Here is a 19,173-nt window from a genome sequence, read left to right as displayed (position 1 = left end):
GTTTAAATGCCTGACTGGCCAAAACGGGGTACTTTGGCCACGACGACCTTACTCACCACTGGCACAAACGGGGCACTTCAGCACTTAAAGGTTAATGGTTGGATGTGAGCATGGAAGCAGAGGAATCTCCATTGTTAAAAGCTGGTACCAAGCAATGACCAGTGAAGACAGAACAAACTGAGAAGACTTAATGTGTGCTGTAGTGATTTATGGAGTGTTTAGACTAGTGAGAGTATTACAGTTATTTGCAGTTATGGGTCATAAGCATTCAGAAAATTCAATAATTAATTGACACTCATGTCTGGTCACCAACACATTACAATACTAATACATTTTGGGAAAAGTTTGAAACTTTTAGTGATGTGTTCTTGCAGAATGTAAAATAATAATATAGTGAATATGAAGAAATTATCTTTAGATCTCAGTTTAATGGTGATTACTAATGAACTGTTGAAATATGGAATCTAGTACAGAAATATGTTATAAGTGTGCCTGCACATTATGTATGAAATATTATTTATGTGTCAACAATCACAAGCATGATGATAATTCTGAACTTTGATGTTATATCCCACAAATTTAACTTATATGGAATTTACACTGAAGTAATAAGTTCTTCACAAAAATAAAATAAGAGGCTAGTAATAATAAAATAATAGATCTGTCAGATTAGAATTATCTATGATGGGAAAGTAGGCTTTATATGAGTTCTGTCTTGAACTCCTTGTTCACGTGTATCACCTGATGAAGAGAATTGGCCTTGTTTGAAATTTTGAAATATTGACATTAGCAGTTGATCTTGTGAAGACTAATGACACAGTGTAAGATTTAACATAATAATATTATATTGTACAAGTAGCATTCTGTTGCACTTTTTACTTAGTGTTATTAGTCACAGTTTTACATGCAACACCACATCCCACAAAACTTAGTAACTCTGAAGTTCAAAAGTTTAAAACAATCACTACATGTTTTGGGCAATATGGCTATTATCAGGTGTTTATTTAAAACCTTTTTGATGAGCAAATTTCTGTCTTCTGTTGTTAATATATATGCAAATCCCTTCGATGCGCTTGTGTGGAGTTGGTGCATTGTGTTCTTCCTTGCTGTGTGTTTTACAGTGAATTCAGGAACAAGACACCCTGTAAAACACCTCAGCACAGAAGAACACAGCACACCAACTCCAGAACACGAGCACATCAAATGGACTTTCATATATATTAACCTTTAAGAGCTGAAAGACACCGTATGGGGACTGTAAATAATAAACACTATTTGTGTCGTTCCATTGCTTATATATATTACAGTTACTTCCTGTTCAATCAAGAAATCTTAAGTAATCATCCCAACACACATGTTAAAGGTCTTATCAGATCTGGCATATTTCATCTATCATCCTGCATGAAGATGTATGCACTTCCCTCTCTTTTTCCCATTTATCTTGAATGGGTAACTGTTACAAGCTATTCTTGCTCTTGTTGGTTGTTATTATTGTATAATAAGAATGCAGCACTTAATATTTAAGAACAACTCCATATATATAAGTATTTTATTAGTGTGTACTTGTTTTGTTGAATGGAAGCATGTACAAGATATCATGGAATCCTGGTCATCTCAGTTGGATACCTGTGGTCTGATCCTGTACCGTGCTGTTGGCCATAATGGAAATGTTCTCTTCAGTGGTCGGAATCCTCCTCTTAGTAAGACTGATTCTCGTCTGCGCACCATCCCCTTTGCCACAAGACGTGCCACCTTCAGTGAGGTCAAGCGTGTACATGGCATCCTTACCAGTGTTGAGATGTATGGTATGTCACTTCATGTACCTTAAAAATAAGCATTATAATTATATAAGAAAAAATATGGCACGGTTGATAGTGGAGAAAAGAGACAACACTTACCAGAATCTGAAATTTTGTTCGCTGTGTTCATTTTCATAATAAGAAGATGCTATTAAGTGAAACCTACAGAACAACTCAGATTTAGGTTTGTATAGTAGGTAGAAAATACTAGATGTCTAGAGATCTACACTGTTTTCTTTTTACACTGCCAGCCAATAAATAAATAGAAAGGTATACCCTATAGACATACGAGTACACATGTTGTCCAGACATGATGTTTGTTATTTTGAATACCTGATTTGTCCTAAAATTAATTTCTTATGGATACAAATCTAATGTAGGAAAGTTAACTGCATTACAGACATCTCAAGTCAGAGACAGAAAATATAATTCAGCATATTTCATCAAGTAGTCATCATACTGAAAAAAGTTTCAAGTAGCAGTTCAAGATATGAGTGGAGTGTACAACCTCTCAGAGATCAGTTTTTGCACAGTGATCCATCTGGAGGCGGGNGAGGCGGGGGGGGGGTTGCAAAATTTGATTTAAATTTCATATAAAGTAGAAGGTATGCTAAACTGAAAAAACCAAAATTAACAATTTTAACATAATGGTGAAAATTTTTCTGTGGTGGAGTCAAGTGATAGCTGTGTACATTTTTAATCTTAGCACTAGATGGAGGTGGGTGTTAGCTTCATGCTCAACCCACTTTATCCCTGAGGTCAGAGCCTCCAACTTCCATTGGATGCATGGCTTGATGGTAAAAATTTTATAGAAACCTCTTTTGTTATTTCAGCGATAGAAGTTATGAACAGACAGATGGAAACATTCTCTTCATTCACTTAGTGCCAAGAATACATACAAGATTCCACTTTAATGAACATTGATAGTTTCTCTGTGTATTTTTTTCTTGGTTTGCAAACGATCATTCAGATACTAACATAATTTGTGTGTTGCTCTGAACTTTGTATTGTGAAGGTATGTATTGAAAGTAATAAAGTGAAGTTTTTAATGTATTATCTTCACAATTTTCAGGCTCTGGAGAGGCCTTCCAAACATCTTTCCCTCAGACTTTGAGAAAACGAGGTTTCAAGTCTCAGGCAGCACAGGATGAAAGTATGTCTGGGAAAAGTATGCATTCTGTAAACAAAGGCCAAGATAAAGGGAGTGGTTTGATAAACACAGAGATCAAGTAGTCTCCTGTGTCAGGTGTTCCTCAGTACTGTTTCAGCATGAGTCTCATTCTAATATCTGTAATATCTATACCTGTATATCTGTGGTCCGATAGGGACGGCTCATCAGATACATGCCAATTACTTACCAGCTTTCCTATGTTATTTGTCCCTAGTGTCAAATCAACAACCTCCTTCCTATTGCAAACCACAAAGGTAGGTTCATTACCATGGTTTAGAATATTCAGGTTCAAACTCACCAGAAATTCCATAAGGCTCTCTGCACTTGGGTTAGTGCCAGTGCTCCCCCACAAAATGTGGTGCGCGTTGGCATCACACCCAATAATGAGTTGTTTTTTCCTGCTATAGCAGTAGTTTATGATGTCCCTCACCTCCTTAGTTGGTGATGGTTCATCCGAGTCATATGGAAGGTAGACTGAAGCAATAATCAGTTCCTTGCTGCCTCCTCAATATGGTTATGTTATCCTTACCACTGTTGCATCCCTAGAGCAGAGCTCCAGCAAAGGCAAGGCATTAACATGATAAACACAAGATCTTGCATTATTGTTGGGTACAGCAGAGTAAACTGTTCCCCCTGTGTTAGTTAAGCCCCTTATTTGACCCTTGTATAACCAAGGTTCCTGAATAAGTGCTGTATCTGCCTTACCCTCAGCCAGTTGTTGGCACAGAGTTGCTTCGCAGCTTTGCTGTGGTGTAGGTTGATTTGAAGAAGTTTCATGATCTCCTCCAATTGGGTAGGGGTCAATTTCCATCTTATGTCCCTCTCCATTCTTGGACTGGGTTCCGTGTGAAGGGGTCCCCTGAGCCACTTTGCTTTGGTCATCCAGGGGGCTGGGTACTTCAATCCCTTCCTCCTCAGAGACCAACTTAGAAGATACAGTGCCTGTCACAGGTTCTACCCGGCGCTGAACTTCATGATCATCCAGCACCTTAACAGTCCCCTGTGAGAGTCCTGTAAATATTTTGTAACCAGTCCTCTGTATAATAGTATGGGAGTCCCAGTCTATGAATAAGATGAGCCTTTGGCCTTTTGGCTCAGATTGCTTAGTGAGTACCCTCCAGTTCTCAGTATGAAATCCATTTCAGCAGCTCTACCTGATTCTGGGCAATTTTGTACCTAGTCTGGAGAGCCACCTTAACAGGCTTGGGCAGGTTCCTGACATCAGTAGCCTTCAGCCTGGCCCCTGATTCCAGCCTGTGGCTGTCAATGGCTTTGGTGATTGAGACTAGCTCTTTCTAACGGGCCCAACTGAGTAGGTTTATCCTTCCCTACCCACCTGAAAATGGAGACAGATCCAGTCTCCAAAATGTCGTGGTCTTTTTGTCTTTTACATACCAGATGATGGATGAAGTCCAAAATAAGCCAAAAGAAGTACCTCCCCCAATGCTTCCAGAATGGAATTTTGGTCATCTGCAGTAAGCTTATCCTCAGAGCCTCCTTGTAAATCCCTTGTCCCTTACAGTTCTTGGGCCTTTTCAGAGTTCTGGCCATTTCTGTAGGGGTACTGCCCTCCGACCTTGGCCTCTTAAAGGTGCCGGTGGGGGTTTCTTCCTGCTTGGATAAGCCTGCATTTCCTGGTTGCTGAATGCTCCCAGTTCCTGCTTTGCTTGCCTCAGCTCTTGCCTTTTTCAGCTTCCATCTAGCGCATCCAGACAAGGCTTTCTTCACCAGACGGGGTCCACCTACTCCAGAGACTAGGTGTCCCAGTCCTTCTCCTGCTGCAGGTGTGTTAGAATTACTAGATCCCTGCAGTGATGTGTCAGTACTACTGACCCCCAGGAGAGTAGTTTTTGGTTTTACCTCCGGCAGGTTTTGAACCACTGGTTCATCCTTGCCTTTGGCTGAAATTTCAACAACAGGTTTGCTGGTTGCAACTGGGCCCCTTAATGATTCACCAGAGCTTCCAGCCCCCTGCTGAAGTATTTCTCATAGGGATCCCCTTGGAGGGGGCTCCCTCTTCAGTTTAAGGTCTTTACGACTGGTTTTTAATTTGGTGTCTTTATTCATTTCGGTCCCATGAGTTATGGGGATTTAAAAGTCACCACCTGCAGCGCCCCATATGGGTGGAAAGCATAAATACAGTTGCTTCCTGGTGCCCCGAGGGGATTGTTCAAGACACTGGCTAATTACCACCCCAGTGCCATGCAGCCCTCAGCACGATGCCTCACACCTTGGCTTAGGTGGTTTGGTCCTGTAGTAAATGCAACCTTCAGAAGCCTCCAGGCCCAAGAGTGCGTGTTCCAGGGGAGAGGGGTATCCCAGATTATAAATGGGAGTGCGACACCAGTTAGTGATGAGGCCCTGATTATTAGTATCACAGGAAGCTGCAGGCCTTAAGCACATTCTTTTGAAGCTGTCTGACAACTCCTGTCCACATTACACTCATCTGTACCTTTTCATTGTTTGATTTATGATGACAGATTTTTCACTCATGTCATAGATGGTTCAATGTGATGGCATATTGAAATGCATAGCCTTATCATCTGCATTCTCTAGTCAGTTCATTAGCTAATTATTTGATTTCCAAACTAGAATCACATGATTCTGTAAGGTGAGAAGTTTCACTTTGAAGTATGGTGGTAAGTTCTTGCAAAGTGAAGTTCATCACTATAAAGAAAACCTGTTGTTCCACATCATTTTTACACACCACCTGTCCTTTTGATCATTGAGTTTAATGAAGTCATGCAAAACTCACTTTCCGTTCTGTCGCCACTTGTCGGCGAAGTTAGTGCCAACTTTGCGGATAGAGGGTGTCGCATGGTCAGTGCAATGGATCCCCACGGCCGTTAATTTATGTACAGAAATTCAATTCAATTCTTTATTATTAATGTGCCGAGTCAACAGCCGCAAGGCCAATTACAGACACAGCACAGTGCAGATGAATGAATTACATTATAGACAAACTTATTAAAAGTCAAATACAAATTACAGGTAAGTACTTGGAAGAAATAATAATGAATAAAAGTAAAAGTAAAAGTAAACAAACAAATAAGTGATAATTATAACAGTAATAATAATTTCATTATCATTAAACTAAGTGTTATTACTAATTGAGGACTGAAACATAAATATTTAATTAAGAAATGAATAGTATAGCTTTTCAGAGGATAATAATAGTATACGTAATTCATTTTGTTTTACTGGACATGCAAATAATAAAAATACTAACAGTTATACTATATTTAAAATTTGTTTGGGTAGAACATACCTGGCTCCGAATACGTCAGCATCCCTGCAGACAACATTAGCAGCTGCTGCGCATCTAGCAGAGGGACAATTTTTAAATAAGGAGCAAACATTGAACAATGGAAAATCTCTGATGTACCGAGCAGGAACCCTAATTAGTATAATTAGTATTTATTTATGGATCTTGCTTATTCCATTGTGTAGATAGAAGCATTTGAAGGGAACTAGGCATCATGAGTTTTTCTCAGAACTTATTTTATTACTAGATTTATAGCAAAGATAAAGATGTTACAGCAGAAGCAAATGTTGTATATTTTGAAATTATAGCATGTAAAGGGCAATACTTCACATTTCATATTTCGGCAACAAGTTTCTTTGTTCTTTGAACAGGAATTAATTATGAGATGACAGTTGAAGGATCTGAAAACACAGGTCCAAAACGAGGAAGCTCCAAACATAATATTGATCGTGCTAAGTCTCGTAAGTCACCCCATCGACCTTTGCCAGGAATTGTAACTGCTGTTCTGACTAGAAGTTCATCTGAAAGTGATATCAGTGAAACAAAAATGACCGTTGGAAGCCATATGATAGATGAGGAAACAGAGATATCATTTGATTGTCTTCAGGAGTTTTGTGTTACAGTACCACAGGAGATGAAAAATAAAAAGAAGCATAGTAAAGATAACAAGAGGACTGACAAAAAGCAGCAAAAGAAGAAAGTTGAAAAAGGTATGAAAATTTGAAAATTTCTGTGTTCTGGGATGTGATATCTTGTAGTTTGGTGAGTGTTCCTGAGAATCCTTCTGCCATCATCCATTTATCCATGAAGATGGAAGCAACAGGTTCCTCCAAAATGTTGGTATCCATCTACCAAATTGCATGACCTCACACCCAAGAGGACAATGATCTTGATAGTTACTGCAGAAAACTTTACAACTCATCTATCAGAATTTGATATCCAGAAGACGAAGTGAGTTTCATGATATACTTGCTTTACAGTTGTATTTCATTCATCATTTGTGTGTAATTAATGTTTGGGTGGTTTTCTTTTGAGATTAACCCTTTATCAACTACACATGAAGGTTCTTAAGTTTCTGTTATTTAAATGTATATATTTCCCATTGTTTGTTTTAGATTTGTACAGTGCATCAGTTATGGCTCTCCAGAGAAAGCTTTGGGCTTCTTGTCGGCTTGGAGATACAGAATTATTGGTTAATTCCCTTCAGACTGTCCATCCAATAGAAGAGGAGCCAGAGAATTGTGAAGCTGAGACAACTAAAATAAATGAAGAAGCTGATAATTCTGAAAAAGTAAAGCCCTCTTACTGTAGAAGTGAGAACAGTAACATCTCAAGGGTGGAATATCTGAGCTGCCTTAATGAGAATGTTGGTGAGAACAGAGAGACACTTCTGCATGTGGCTGCTCAAGGTGGACACATGGCCATTGTTAGGTATAATTAATTATATTATCATTATATTATAGTCAGTTCTAGTTATTGTTCATACAACATTGGGACACCTGTCTGGTCTGATTCTTGCTGGGGCAGTACCTCCAGTTTTGGTACAAAGTGATTGCTTAACAATATTATAACTAAATCTTCTCTGCCGGTTTCAATAAACGTGCTTGAATGAGTTTCATTGAACTTTATACATATCATCTGAGCTGATGTACTGTTGGCAATTGGCATTATTACCAAATGCAGCTTCCTGTCTGTGAAAATATGTGGTGAAAAGTAAATAAAATGAGATTTTACGTCAAACATGAAGTTGTATTATCACAATAAATATAGACACCAAATGCATTAGTACATTCTAGCTTTAAGACCAGTCTATAGGGATGTAGTCTGGTATATACAGATGTTTTTGAGGAATCTGTTCCCTCCATCTTCAGGGCACCTAACCAACTACATAGCATCAGATCCCACTAGACTGTCATCTTTATTTTTACCTTCTACCATGAAGATGGAGGCAGCAGGTACCCACGTACAAAACTCTAGGGCATAAAATCTTAGAGGACCATAATCTTGAGTTTCACCAATGTGAGAACCTCAGATTTCATATCTATGATCTTTTTACCAGTTTGTTTCTTTGTTTTCATTGTGATCATTTAATATGAACTCTCATTTATTGGCATTGTATTAATTGTAAATGCTACAAGTGTAATTAGTGCTGGCATTTTTGTTTAAAAAATGTATACTGATTGAATTGGCACTTGGCACAGACAAGGGTTAAATAGATGGTGAATGCACGATCCTTAATTCATGGATTTTATAGTTAATAATGTAGATATTGATCATCTTTTTGGACCTTAATGCCACAAATGGGGACCCAAAATTGGAAAAAGCATTCAATCACTATTTTTAGAAGGCATTTGAACTCATATTGCAATGTATGATGCGTTGAAGGGCTCGGCACAAGCAATATTTGAAGCTCTGTGTAATTTAAGTTAACATCATATGTGGTATTGTGCTAAAGAAATCTAATATTTACCATTTTACTTTGCACTTCATACTCTCCAGTGCTTCTGTTGCTTCTTGAAGCTGTGTAGGATATAGTGTAGCAGTGATGATGACAGATAATGTTGTTTTCAGGGCTTTACTGGAAGCTGGCTGTGATCCTTCTGTCAAGAACAAGAAGTCACAGACTCCATATGTTGTCTCTGCAAATAAAGAAACACGTAATATTTTTAGGAGATTTTGGGCTGATTTTCCAGGCAAATATGATTATTCTAAGGTGCAAATAATTATCATTCTTATAATTGGTTCAGTCTTTAAAAGTTCTCTCATAAATAAAGGCAAAAATAGGTTAAGCTGTAGAATTATTATACACCCTGACCATTGTTATAATTTCAGTCCCAAATTGCGGGGCCATTAACAGATGATATGGAACAAAAAATGGCAGAGAAACGACAAGACCAGAGAAAAGCTAAAAGAGAGAGAGAAAAGGAAAGAAAAAAAGAGGAGGAGGTGAGAAGAGCAGAACAGGCTGAGAAACAAAGATTTCTTCAATTGAGTGACAGAGAAAAGGTAGAATTTAAGTACTTCTTTCTAGTGCATAGTTTTAAACTATTGTGAGAGAAGATGAGTAATATTGCAGAGTGTGTATCTTAAGAGAAACTCATAGTGATTTTTCTCTTGTCCCTTTGTGTTAAATTGTTAGACTTTGCCACCATATTTTGCCTTCCCACACTTTCTTTCTGTATTGTGTGAAACTGACCACTCATCTCCATGTAGTTTCCAGCTCAAGAATGGTGGAGCTGTAGGTCCACTCCTGACATGTCTCCATGTTGTAGTGCTTCATTAATTTAGTACAGGGAAAACTTTACTGTACCTTTTTAGAAGATATACATTAACAGTGTGGATCTGAGCAAATTGCTTCGTTGATTAATGAAAAGTCTCTAATATTGTGTTTCTTCCCAGAATCCTTCCCCCCCCCTTTTTTTTACTGCTCTCCAGTTTTTCTGTAGTGTTAGAACAGATCAGTGTTTTGTTGGTAAAACATCAGATGAAGTAGTTGTCTTGCATTTGGGGGCCATGGAATACAAAAAATACCAACATTTAAACGCATTAGAATCACACTCAGCTCTGAGAGATGTACATACTATGAGAGACATGTGGGATCTAAGGCAGAGTCAGGGTTTTGAGCTTGCTCTGTACTTATTCTGACTTCAGTATCATGGTATATAGAATCGCCCACGCTATTTAATATTCCTGTTCAGTGAGCTCCTATGGTCAAAATCATGTAAGTTAAATATGTGTATTATGAGACTCTACTGTAATCTTAAAAATCAGTGAAATTGGTACTTACTCTCTTGCTTTAAAGTTTGGTTTATGCTTTTACAGAGGGCCCTTGCTGCTGAAAGAAGACTTCTGTCTCAGGCAGTTGACAGTAAAGTGAAACCAATTGTATCTAGGTGTTTCCAGTGTGCTGTGGACATTACAGGCAAAGTCCCATTTGAGTATGATATCCACAGGTTTTGTAGCATGGACTGTCTAAAACAACATAGGCTCAAATTGAAAAACTTGCAACATAAATAATAAAATGCAGGAAAAGTAGCATTATGCATTAGAAAGAAAACCTTAGTGAATAATTTCTGCTGTTAGTGATATAAGACAAAATCTTATCTCCCATAATTTCTGTATAAAAGACCAAGCACAAGTAGTATTTTCCATAATTAATAATAAATTAATAAATTATTTGTCACTGTTTTTACATTGTCTGTAATACCTGGAACATTGTTAGCAGACACTTTTAGTTCTGAAAGTTTGGAATGTGAGCATTTGGTCATCATGTCTCTATTCACAGGATCTAAAAGTTTGTGACAATGGTATATTAATATAACTTTTGTGTTTCTGGACATTGTCCATCATTCTGTTTTTATTTAAAATACTGTCTTGTTTTTGTTTAAAACACAATGGAGAGAGGGAGTAGCTCTGTTGATTGGGCCCAGCCGAATAAGTTCCATCTGTAGATGGAGACAGAATGCAGTCTGTGAAACGTTATGTTTATTTACTGCTCTTTGACTGCCAGAATCTGTGTAGTTGTAAATAGAAAATGTTTTCTTAAGAACACATAGAATGCTTATACATCTTCCTCTTTACTGCTGGAATACAGTACTAAACTTGTGTTATTTTGATACATCTTGAGAACTATTCATATTTGATTTCATTGTACTACTACTCATTTCTATTTTGAAAAGAGTTTGATTAAGTAGTAATATATTGTATGATATGTGAGAGTTTCCAAATTTTTATATACTGGTATAATTGCAACATGTTTTGTGAACTTTAGCAAGAAGTATATTAAACTGAAAAATGCTGATCTCCCAGTTTCAGTAATTATTGGTTAATAGTATAAGCTTTTGTTACATTCATATACTTCCTGCTTGTTTAAGAAGCAATGTATGCAATATCATGCAAATTGGTTACGTGTTAAATCTGGAAGATCAGTTATTTGTATCAGAGGTTTTAAATGTCTATATACTATGTATGTTTTTGTCTGATAATGGGGTATTTTTTTTCCAAAGGAAAAAACTGTGTTCTCCACAGCATGTACCAAAATTGCAGTCCATTACCATTTCCTTCCACGTGTTTGTAACAATATGTAATTTCTTACAAAGGTAAATAAATTGTGAAAGGTGTTTTTATTTATAAATTTTGACACAATAATCATACAGTACAAACACATATTTTATTCTTCTAAGTTATTGCCTTACTTTTTAAAGTAAGTAGTCCAGCAATCTGCAAGTTTCCTGATTTAACAGAATAAAACGTTTTGTTTGGGCCCTAAACCACTCTTGCACTGCTGCATCCCATGACTGATTCATTTCAGTTAATTCAATTTTATGCATCCTTTTTGGTCAAACTATTGACCTAGGGTGCAACTTATATACGTAGCTAAAAGTAACATATATAGTATATAGTTTTATCAGTTCAGATTGTCTCTTACAAATATGCAGATTAATTTGGTCCTTAACCTTAACACATGTTACAGATGATTGCTGACAATAACATGGCATCATCAATAATTGTCCACAATCTTTAGAATCTTTTCACACATTTCATCACTCTCCTCTGTCTCATGCTGCTGTCTTCCATAAATGTCACTTTTTCACACACACTGACCACAAAAATTGGATCATAGATTGTTGTTTTTCAGTGGGCATCCTGTTACAGTAGCAGCCATGTTAATTGGCTGCTTGACAGGGTCTGTCAAAAGCCTTAGTATTTTACTTGTGGAAACATTTTTGTTTTTTGTTGTAGACAGTTCCTTGATAAGTACAGAAGTAATTATTAATGTGAATTTTTTTTTTAATTTTTATATAGTGTTTTGTGTACTGATCTATAGAAATCAGAGTTGTAGATAGCTAGGGCACAAAAGAGAATTGCTCAAAGGATTGTGATAAAGCACAGTTTTGTGTTGAAAAATGTTAGTTGGTATTTTACTGAATAATTGCACATGTCCAAAACAAAATAGTGAAGTAATTTTCTTAAAGGTATGTACAATTTGTTTCTGCTGTTACACGTATTGCATGTGACAGAGCACTATAAAAGAAAAGGTAAAGCTATCCCTGTAACAGGCCATGAAGGCCCATTGGGTTGTGAGACGTCAAGGCTCCCACATTTTATCTAGACAGTCAGCTCACAGGTGGCAGTAAGATTGTCAGCATTATGCACCCGCCGCCCCCCTCCTGGAAGATTCCTGGTACTCATTTCTATTAGAGGCTGAGTCAACCCCAGGCCCATAATGTGGCTGGAAAGGTTAGGTTGAAAGAATCCATCTCATTGAGAGTCGAACCCGTGACCTTTCGACTTGTAGCATAGTGCCTCAATCAACTATGCTACTATGTGCCCCTAACAAAGCATTATACATAATGGTGAAGAAATTATAAGAATTTCATGAATTTATGCATTTCCTTACTCCTAAATATGAGAAAGTTTTTTTTTAATCCTATCTGTAAGTATTTGTGTGTACCTTGCTAGCACCTGAACAATTAGCTGGATTTTATTCATATTTGGTATTTAATATTTTTCATTCAGATTTCTTCCTTCTTGTTAATCTGGCTGATACTTCCTTTCATTAACTGAGGAAACTTAATATCAACTTCTTTAGACCTAAAAATGACTTAACAGATTTGGTCATGTACACAACATAACTTATCGTAGAAAATAGAGGAAATAACAGAAATGTAATGGGCATCAGCATTTCTAGAAATTAGTATATGCACTAATCTATTTCTTCCTTTTGAAATACTATCTGCACTAGAACATTGAGCATAATCATGAGAATGGCATGAACTAATGTGAAACTGCATCCTCTTTTCTACTAATAACATCACTTGCTGCTAGATCACAATTTACATCAGTATTATACAATGTAAATACACTTCCTTGTAGTCAGTGATGTCACACAAAAATGGATAGAGACCACGTGACGCGTTTTCTGTAAGTCCTCATCAAAGGTTTATAGGAGAAAACAAAGGTTTGTGGGCAGTCATAAGCTAGAGGAGCAAAGTAGAAGCTAGGAGCAATTTAGTACAGATTAGGATATAGGAGGGCAGAGCAGGGCAGAAGGATTGAAGAAGAAACAGCAAGAAAACTTCATAGTGATTTGAAGTGCTAATTTCTGTGTTGAGATCCATTGCTAGGAGATGACTAGTGGAAAATGAGAATCCTAATGTATATGCAACGGTGAACTGTAAATTGTGTAAATCAGCGATAGTGCTATATTAATTGTAATTAAGAGAGACTGTAACCAAAGTGCTAATAAATGCAGTCATCCATCTAGAGCCCTTTATTTCTGTCATGTGCACCCCCATACATGTGCCAATATTACTGATGTTGGCTCACACAGAAAAGATCTCTGTAAGTTATAATCAGTTCTTCATATTGTTGTGGGACTGAAAGAGGAGTAGGAAGGGGCGGCATAACTTGGCCAGTCCACACATCTGACTCTCAAAACTTTGAAACTCTCAGTCCCTCTCTAAGAGTGGAGAATCATCCCTTTAATGTTACGACCCAACGGTTCTTGAAGTGTAACATGCATTGAACTCCCGATATCAAGGCAAGGGATGTTAGAGTCTGCAGTTCAGTGTTAGTGAGTGTGGATGGCTGGCATGGACATGTGTCAGAGGAAATGGGGAATAGTGTGTGTGGAGAATCACAAGTGAGTTCTGTGCAAGATGCAATAAGAGGGCAGTGCAATGGTATACAGTGAAATAATAGTGGACATAATCAAGCTGACTTCAAGATTTTATGTTGTTACTGACAATGAGATATAACTATTTCAAAAAAGATAAGCGTTACAATATTTTCATATGCAATATGTACTGAGTTTGGTTTTACACAACATACAGTAATGAAAATAAACACTAGGACAGGGTGTGATGAAAGAAATGAATTATATTCTTAGTGTAATTGTTATAAATTTGATATCAAACACTGTGGTCAAATGGGTAGCTCTCCTGCTTTGTATTCAGGAGGTACCAACTTCAAATCTTGGTCTGAAGACTGACAGTGATTTAAGAGTTTAATGTTTTTCTTCAGTCCGTCCCGGAAAAGTGCCAGAATAGTACCTAAAATTAGCTACAGCCATTTCCTTCAACATTCTTTACCATTTATTATTCAGTAATCATCTTACCATTTGATGCTACATAGTCTGTACTACTTACAAAGGTAAAATTTTTCCTGTGCTTAATTAGTTAAGCACTGTCCCATGAAGGCATATGGGGAGGAGAGGTTTAGTGCTACCATTCTTTACATCAGCACTAGATGGAGACTACTTACAGTATTGTTAAGTAAATCATAAACATGTAGTGAAACATTCATAATCCATTCATTATAGCACATTTTCATATAATCAGCATTAAATTTACATTAGATTAAATAACGCTCAGCAGAACAAATTGTCAGTGTAAATAGTATGTATATTACTGAACCAGAAATTTATTGTAGTCTCTCTTAGAACCTACCCAGTACATATATGCAAAACAGTAAAAAGAAGCACCATATTTCTACAGTCATTTTTTTTATTTTATAGTTTACAAGTTTCTGGTCTGGTCATCTTGATAACAAGTAGCCTGTGGCCAAATCACAAAAAAAAAAAAAGTCAATTACAGTATTCATTTTGCAGACTTATTTTGATACTATGAGGTTATTTTTGTAATACTGAAGAAAGTTTTCCTACAATATATCACATGATGAACACAGAGGGTACTATCTCTTATAGTCACAGTTGAAGTAAAAGCCTTATACTACATTTAACAAAGACAATATAAATAAACACCAGGCTTCCTTTTATGTTTTCCTGCACACATTTCTGACAGGTATTCTGTTTCTCAATTAATGATTTCTATTTTTAATTATAACACATTGATGGACATTTCTGATGGATGATAATGTGATTCATGTTGCTTGAATTCTTTTCTCATGTGTCTGCAGCTAAATATACGTTAATATGTACTTAAGATTTTCTTTTGCTGACAGATGATAGTCCGAAGACATATGATATATAATATTTGTAAGAACTTCTGGGCTGGAAGCAGAGTAGGAGCTAGAAATCTGGCAAATTCTGAATGTTAGTGTGTGGGTGTTTGTTGTACAAAAAGAATTATTTAATGAACATGATTTACAAATTAGCATGTGAGTTCTTTTTAAGGGAACAGCATTGTTTCCCTTAAAAATATTTTTATTTTTGCAACAAGTATTAACTGTATCAATATCTAACCTCTGCCTATACATTTACAAATTTGATATATAGACAGTAAATAGGATACTGATAAAATCTTCACAGAATATTTGAATAGAATTAAAATAACACAACATTATGTGTATTACCCCTTCTCCCCAAGAAACAAATTTTGGCAGTTTTATAGCTAGTTGTGATTAAATAACAGTATTTTGTTTCCTATTAACATATATCAAGTTTGTATTACACATATTAACTACTGAACATAGCAGTGTATGGAATGCTATGTGTAAAATACTCGTACAAGTCAATTCTGATGCTGAGATTATATATCATGTCTTGAAGATCTGAGACAGTCTCAAAATGAATGCTCATCTGATGCCCTACCAAATTATTCATTTTCTCAAAAGTGATTCTGCATACAACTCAGTTTGCATTTCAGGTAGTTTTCAATGTCTGTATGGAAGGAACTGAAGTTTTATTCTCTTAACTATAAAGTTTTCAGCACCCTGCACTATAAATTAGCTGCAGAAAGTGGGAAATTTCTCTCAGACAAATTTTGTTACCTGTTTTTTAGTTGATATATTACCATTATTGTCTGTTTATTTATTTCTTTTGGAAGAACCACTGTGTCTATAACTTTATAAAATAAATGGTTTAACAAGTAGCATCTCAAGGGGACAAATAATTAATTTATTCATTTAAGAGTAAATCATATATTTCAGTTCAACGGAATTGTCTATAATTAAACCAACAAATCAAATTTTATCAGAAATTAATAATAAATCATCAGTTAGTGGAATTTTCTGTGACCTAACTAAATCTTTTGATACTGTAAATCATGAGATCCTAATAACTAAATTAGAGTATTATGGCACAGTAGGTAGATTTGGTGAATTAATTAAATCTTACTTAAGTAATAGGTATCAAAGAGTAATAATTAAGTCGTTGTGTGCTTCAAATTATGTTTCAGCCTGGGAATAAGTTAAAAATGGAGTGCCCCAAGGGTCGATTCCTGCACCCTTATTGTTTTTATTTTACATAGATGATCTACCTAAATTAGTAAAATGCAAAGCCTTACCAATACTCTTTGCAGATGAAACTGCCTTTATAATATCAAATTCTGATTCAGTGAAGATGGACCAAGATGTTAAAGTACTTCTGGAGATTACACAAAAATGGTTTAACTCAAATAGAATGCTATTAAATTGTAATAAGACTAAATTTATGCAGTTCCTTCCAAATATTAGTCATCGGTCTTTGGATACCACTTAATTCAATACTTATAAAATTAACTACTAACTCCATTAAATTTTTAGGTATTATAATAGAATCTTCATTAACATGGAAAGAACATATTGATTATATAAATTCAAAGTTAAATTCATTAGGCTGCATGGTTTGTTCCCTCAGACCTGTATTAGAATTGAAAATCCTGAAACAGATCTACTTCTCGTATGTTCATTCAATGTTAAATTATGGTATCATGTTTTGGGGTAATTCACCACATAATAGACCTATTTTTGTAACCCAGAAACGAATTGTAAGAATTACCATGAAAGCCAAAGCAAGAGATTCCTGTAGGGAAATGTTTAGTAAACTTGGAATTTTAACTCTTTACGCCAAATATATCTTTTCAACTCTTATGTTTGTTGTAAAGTATATGGATTTTTTCACAATAAATACCGACTTGCATAAAATAAATCCCTGCCAAAAATTGGACTTTCATGTTCCTTTAGTAAGTCTAACTAAAGTTCAAAGAGGAGTATATCATTCTGGTATTACCTTATTTAACTCTCTACCCCCCAATATCAAGCAAATTGCACATGATATTAATAAATGGAAGCATAAATTGAGAAAGATTCTTATAGAAAATTCTTTTCATTCAGTCGAAGAGTATCTTGATAGGAATAATAAATGTGACCTTGAGTTATCCCAGTAATTATAACTTTATATTATATTTTATATTATATTTCGTATATATATATATTAATTGTTATTTATTCTATGTTAAGACAATCTTATGTAAATATCAATGTAATCTGCTGACAGTTAATTATCCAATGGTCATGTACCTGAATGGATCAATGAATGCTAATAAATACAGTACAATTACACTCTCCCAAGTCCATTGAATCCCATGCAACATCACTGCCTTGACTGGTTTTGTTTCTTCTCTTTCCTTCTAACAAAGATGAGATCCAGTGGTTTCAATACAAATTAAATTCTCTGAGTATTCCATTTCCAACTGATCCAAGTCCAAAACTCAACCAATTATGGCTGTTTAAAACAAACTGTAAAATTAAACTGTAAAGGGAGAAAGCCAAAACAAACAGAAATCAGATTCGAAACGATACTTCTCTCCACCAAGACCATTCATTCTGAGTAATCACACAGTACCAAATGATAGTACTCTATATTTACCTGGGAGCAAGAGAAGAGAGGAAGTATTCAATTAGGTGTACCACTTCATGTTTGCTTCCCTCTTTCCCTTGCATTTTGCTTTCAACTCCTTTCCCTTTACCTTCTGCTGGTACTCAATAATTACTTTATCTGTGTGTTCAGCAGCCTTGATGTGGTTTCATCTCGCTTGGGACCTCAACTCTGTATGCTCCTTGGACTGGGTCTGAGTAGCAAGTTTTGAGTTCAGGTGTGGCCTGCCACCTCCAAAATCATTTTTTGTTTGCAGGTATCTGTGTCAACTGAGCTATTATCAAATTTTTTTTTCCTTTCAAAAAGCTATATAAGTGTTAAGAAATGTAGGTGCCATACTTATAAATAAATACATATACACACATAAATATCAATATTTTACATAACTGTAAACATAAACTTGATAATACAATGCTAAACCATGACTGTCTATAATCTAAATATTTATGCAAGTTGGTTAGTGTTAGTAGCAGTGTTATTTTCAATCCATATGTAAGTTTTATGTCCGTTAAAATACCAAGCTGCACACATAGCCAGATTAATGCAGTTCGAAATACCATCTTCTTGGATGTGATGCTGTGTAGTCATGTAAATGTTTCCAGTTATTTGAGAGAAGCATGCTGCAGTTATCTACAGGGTAGAAGAATTGGTGCAGTGAGGAAAAAGTTATATGGATACACGGAAAGGGATGTCTGGGGTCAGAGCCCTCAGTGCAGGCATAGGAGCAAGGGGAACAGGGTAATGGTATTAAGCCCATAAAAGATATTTTATGGAAAAAGGGAGGATGTTCTTCTGAAATATCAGTAAACACCTCGGAAACTAGTAGACCACATGACATGACATTCCAGAAGACTGTATTCTTCATAGTCACCAGCATAAAAATCTCACATGAATGTTGTTCCTGATCATTTTTCAAAAGTAATTCTGTATCATGTTCATGGTTCAGTAGTAGGACAGTAAATGGATTAATATTGTATGCATTGTTATGCGTAATTAATTTCTTTCAGGTATTACATGCAGTAGGATATCTCCCATTCATAATACTGACACTGGTCTGAGTATGAAATCACATAGAAGTGGATTTATGAGATTTGAAGCTCTCACAGTAGCAACTGTGAAGAGCATCACAATCCAGAAAACAGCAATCCTTAGAAGTGGATTTGTCCTTGCTCACTGCCAAAGTGACGGCTGACTCCCTGCCCGTAATTTACAACACAGTTAGGTTTCAAATTGGCAAAATGTAATGAATTACACCCATATAAGCTAATAAACCACATTTATATGACTAAGCATCTCAGTGCAATGGTTGGAGCTCTTGCTATGTATTTGGAAAACACTT

General features: G+C 36.0%; 2 protein-coding genes and 1 long non-coding RNA gene across 6 annotated transcripts in view; 1 reads left to right on the top strand and 2 right to left on the bottom strand.

The window, feature by feature from the left end:
- LOC117283044 overlaps positions 1-1,711 on the bottom strand; it is a 10,466-nt gene extending 8,755 nt beyond the window's left edge. Inside the window, exon 1 of the long non-coding RNA XR_004514043.1 lies at positions 1,627-1,711. This is a non-coding gene — a long non-coding RNA (uncharacterized LOC117283044). The remainder of the gene's footprint in view (positions 1-1,626) is intronic.
- Positions 1-12,323, top strand: part of LOC111873901 (ankyrin repeat and zinc finger domain-containing protein 1) — a 40,289-nt gene extending 27,966 nt beyond the window's left edge. Inside the window, exons 7-13 of one of the 2 annotated variants that reach the window (XM_023868974.2) lie at positions 1,583-1,805; positions 2,872-2,952; positions 6,607-6,945; positions 7,351-7,666; positions 8,807-8,948; positions 9,068-9,241; positions 10,058-12,323. In XM_023868974.2, the coding sequence (XP_023724742.1) occupies positions 1,583-1,805; positions 2,872-2,952; positions 6,607-6,945; positions 7,351-7,666; positions 8,807-8,948; positions 9,068-9,241; positions 10,058-10,252 (1,470 nt within the window). In that variant the 3' untranslated portion in view covers positions 10,253-12,323. Of the gene's footprint in view, positions 1-1,582; positions 1,806-2,871; positions 2,968-6,606; positions 6,946-7,350; positions 7,667-8,806; positions 8,949-9,067; positions 9,242-10,057 lie in introns of both variants that reach the window. The other variant, XM_023868973.2, reaches the window with a different exon arrangement.
- Positions 12,324-12,404: 81 nt separating this feature from the next.
- LOC111873902 (Ca(2+)/calmodulin-responsive adenylate cyclase) overlaps positions 12,405-19,173 on the bottom strand; it is a 42,930-nt gene continuing 36,161 nt past the window's right edge. The window contains exons 15-16 of one of the 3 annotated variants that reach the window (XR_004514042.1): positions 17,826-18,027; positions 12,405-17,708 (exon numbers count right to left, since the gene is read on the bottom strand). The gene's annotated coding sequence lies outside the window, so the exon portion shown is untranslated. Of the gene's footprint in view, positions 18,028-19,173 lie in introns of all 3 variants that reach the window. The other 2 variants (XM_033755270.1, XM_033755271.1) reach the window with 2 other exon arrangements.

The sequence above is a fragment of the Cryptotermes secundus genome, unplaced genomic scaffold (genome assembly GCF_002891405.2).
Source record: "Cryptotermes secundus unplaced genomic scaffold, Csec_1.0 scaffold597, whole genome shotgun sequence".
In the NCBI taxonomy this organism is placed as follows: Eukaryota; Metazoa; Arthropoda; class Insecta; order Blattodea; family Kalotermitidae; genus Cryptotermes; species Cryptotermes secundus.
This window is presented reverse-complemented; position numbering and strand designations above follow the sequence as displayed.